The sequence below is a fragment of the Colletotrichum chrysophilum genome, assembly GCF_026319265.1.
Source record: "Colletotrichum chrysophilum strain AFK26 chromosome Unknown scaffold_307, whole genome shotgun sequence".
NCBI lineage: Eukaryota > Fungi > Ascomycota > Sordariomycetes > Glomerellales > Glomerellaceae > Colletotrichum > Colletotrichum chrysophilum.
This window is the reverse complement of record NW_026517594.1, coordinates 23665-27384: the sequence shown is the minus strand read 5'-3', so window position 1 is coordinate 27384 and position 3720 is coordinate 23665. Positions and strand designations below refer to the sequence as shown.

The window sequence follows — 3720 nt, the reverse complement described above, 5'->3', positions numbered from 1 at the left end:
TGGGCATTCTTATAACCTTGGCATTGACCTTGTCGATATTCCTGGAACCTTCTAGCAAATACGCCATTGGATTTGGTGGGTCCAATGAGTCGTGGCTGAGGGTCTTGCCGAAGGCCGAACACCGGTCCATAGACCGTGACAGAGAGTATGGCGATACCAAACCAAGGGATGCTTCACTGGATCCCCATTTGGGCGCTCCTCCCTGCGGAAACGAAGATCTTCGTCCAACAGCCAAAAGGAAGTGGTCCATACGTGCCACAACGTCACCCGCAACGGACGCTCCCCGACCCGAGAAATTACAGCAATCCCTCTTCGTGGATCCAGATGACGAGAGCCAGATCGCAATTCTGCATGAACTGCAACAACAAATGAGGCAGCGGGACCAACAGAACGAAGAATTACAAAATACTGTCGACCAGTTACAGGCGACCGTCGGAGAACTACAGAAGAGAGTTGAGGTATTGCAGACGTGGAAGAAGAAACAGGAGGAACTAGTTGGTGATCTGGAAGGAACCTGTTCTCATCTGGCTGAGCGCCAAGACGACTTTAACGATGCCGTTGACTGTCTGTCTGGCGATGTAGATGAGCTTGCCGGGAAACATTACGAGCTTGGGAAACAAATGCTGGATGTTAGTGATGAGTTTCAGGACTTGATGGAAGGCATGGTATGCAAGGCCCAAGAAAAAATCCGCAAAAGCATTGAAGACGGTATAGCGCAACAGATACAAGAGGCTGTCGAGGCTCAAGTGAATGAAGTCAGGAGGAAGATTTCGAAAGCTCTCCAGCCGACATGAGTCAACAACAGCCACAAATAAAGCAAAACAAACCCCGCTTTGTGTGAAACAACATGGGATTGCAAGAAATTTACTACAGGAAGTACGCAGTGATACAAGATTCACCTGACTACAATTTGGGAAGCTGGTTAAGAGACCACAGCCCAGTCTCATCTGTGTACTGCTCTCCACCAACAAATCCACCAGAGACAGGTCCTCTCCCGGCCTGCCAAAACGGAATGGTGACAAAAATGTCCTTACTCGTAATATTAGCAACAAAAACACCAGCATCCCCCAAATCCCACCGCATAATCATCCCAGCCGGCGCCGGTGTCCCAGGCACAAGCGGCCAAATCTGTCCCTCGCCCCACCCTAGCGTGTTATTTGCGCGGTCGACACATCGGGAAGCAATCACGTGGCCGTCTTCGTAGGTCGCGAGGTACTCAGAGCTGATCTCTGTGCCGTCCTGCGCGTGCGGGTGCCACCAGACGACGGCGTAGGGTCCCAGGCGCGCGTGGCCCCAGAAGGCGGCCTGAATTGCTTCCTGGAAGGGGCGGTCAACCCAGGTCTTGTCGTGGTAACCGTAGCCAGAAAAGGTCATGGCTGTGTCGCCGAGCTTGAGGTCGACTGTTGCTTCGGCATCAGGGAGAGCGTTGGCCCAGGCTACGCCTTCGACGTTTTTCTCGTTTACACCGGCTGCATCGGTGCCGCAGGTGTAGTGGGGGGCGACGGTCTGTAACAACCACTTCGTCAGTCTCTAAGCGTATGTCCGTAAGGTAGAAATGTACTCACGTTGCCTCGCAAGACCAGACTTCCGTAGATACCGGTTTCGGGCGAGTTGATAGTGACATTATACACTGGTCTCGATTGTAACAAGCTCGAGCCCGACCAACTAACCTCGCTGCCGCCAAAAAAGTCCACGCGCATGCTCTTGTCCGCCCTCTCGGTGATGTTGGCGAATTCGGAGTTGACTCCATAGCTGAAAGCCGTTCCGTTTGCGAAGGATCCGAACAGGGATACGTGGTACTGCGTGATGCCTACGTCCGCGCCGTTGTCGGTAGGCCTCTGGATCTCAAAGTTGAAGACGACGGTCTCGTTGGTCGAAGGGTTCATCGCATCAAAGTACCACCTGTGGATAGCTGTGTCAGTTGCATGGAGTGGCAGCAGTGGGGCCCAAGCTGCACGTAGGGTCTGATGACGTACGAGTCAAAGGTAGTTGCGTTCGGGCCTGGGTCGATCTTGAAGAAGTCTGCTTCACCGAGGGCCTCCGTGATGAACTGGACCTTGGTCGTGCCGTTGTAGTAGTCCTTGCCGAGTTGAATGACCCGATCTCCGTTGTTTGTCCCGGCAAAGCAGCACGATTCCGAAAGGGCTACTATAGCCAGCAGATAAGCTTTGGTATTCTTCATGATAGGGGTCGTAATCGACAACGAAACCCAATGAAGATAGGCTCTTGAGACAATCAACTGTTTCGTAAACCGAACTCAATGTTTCGGGCATTGCGACAGGTTGACTCATATAGAGCAGGAAAGACTGCCATTCTTCCCAATTTTGATGAGCCGAGAAAGGGGGACGGACTACCCAAAGGTCTCTCGTGATTCCCCCACGTCTTTCACAGCCCTAACTCTCGGTAGAGGCTATGAAAGCCGACCAAGCTCCCGTCGGATCGCATCGCGCGCGGCGCGAATAATAAACCGGACACTCCGGTGCGGAAATTGCATCGAAAAACGCTCACATGTTAATGGCAACAGCATCTCTATGGATGCAAGATATTGCGGTAATGAACGATTTGTTGCTTACATCATCAACTTCGGTCTCGGTTCTTTCCGTGATTCGATCTGTGACTCGGTTTCGGTTTCGCTGTTGGTGTTTGCTTTAGGGGGTTTGTTGTTCATTATCTCCTGTTCTTATCGCAATTCCTCTAGGGGAGCCTGAAGGACCCCGAGCGCCGAAAGTCCGACTTGAGCTGTGATCAGGCTCTGGTTTTTGTTCACAACTGTGCTGTCTAGTATCTTTCCTTGCAGAAGGATATCTACATTTGTCTGATAGGGATGGATCTTTAGGACGTCGATGTAGCTATCGCACTGGTTTTGATCTCAATCCCAGCCCGAGCAGGCACAGCATCCCTCCATCAGCCCCGATGATGAAGTGAACGCTGAAGTCGAAGCTGAAAGTGAGGACGACGTGAGCATTGGTTGTGGTCGACTTGGAAATACCACGACACCAGAATGAGGCACTCTTAGCGCACGACGGCAACCTCAGCAACAACAAAGACGACAGCTTCGGGCGGTGGGAACATAAACAGTGCCTGAGAAGAAAATGTCGAGTCTCCCCCATCTACTTCGGAGTCCCGAAACAGTTTGCCTTCCCCCGTCGACAATCAAATGGAACCAACGACGCTTCCTCAGTCGTTGTCGAAGATAAATCCCGACATTAATTCCGATTTCTCCTGTAACTTCCCGCCATCAATTATAGGCACCCATGCTGAGAAACCGATGTCACCTTTGCCCACACTCGGTACAAACCCCAACCTCAACCTCAAAGTATCCTAGAAGTCACCAGACTCCATGCTCACACGCGCTAATGCCTATCCCAGGAACCTCCATTCCGCTGAATCGTATCGCGCAAAGTTCAACTCGCTTTGAATGGGCTGTCCCAACCTCCTCTATTGATGACATCTCTATCACATGCCCGAAAGCATCCTCTTGTCGTCACGGCAGACTCTGAAGAAGATTGCGATGCACGTTCAACTACGCAGTGCCGCTCGTTATGTTTGATACGACAAAGCAGAGCAGCTTTCTATTGAACGAGTTAAGAGGATTCGGAGATGAAATAAATCGAATTAGACGAGAAGACAGTATGAGAAATATCTCAAATCTGCCAGCTATCCAGGGTCGTTTCAAGGAATCCTAAGGTCGTCCAGGAAGACGAGTGGGAAGAATCTTTC

General features: G+C 51.3%; 1 protein-coding gene across 1 annotated transcript; it reads right to left on the bottom strand.

Moving 5' to 3' along the window:
* Nucleotides 1-903: 903 nt before the first annotated feature.
* Nucleotides 904-2182, bottom strand: COL26b_014201 (uncharacterized protein; the record flags this gene model as incomplete). Its single annotated transcript, XM_053186778.1, has 3 exons — nt 904-1506; nt 1566-1902; nt 1977-2182. The coding sequence occupies 3 exons, from the start codon at nt 2180-2182 to the stop codon at nt 904-906; spliced, it is 1146 nt and encodes a 381-aa protein (XP_053029280.1).
* Nucleotides 2183-3720: the final 1538 nt, after the last annotated feature.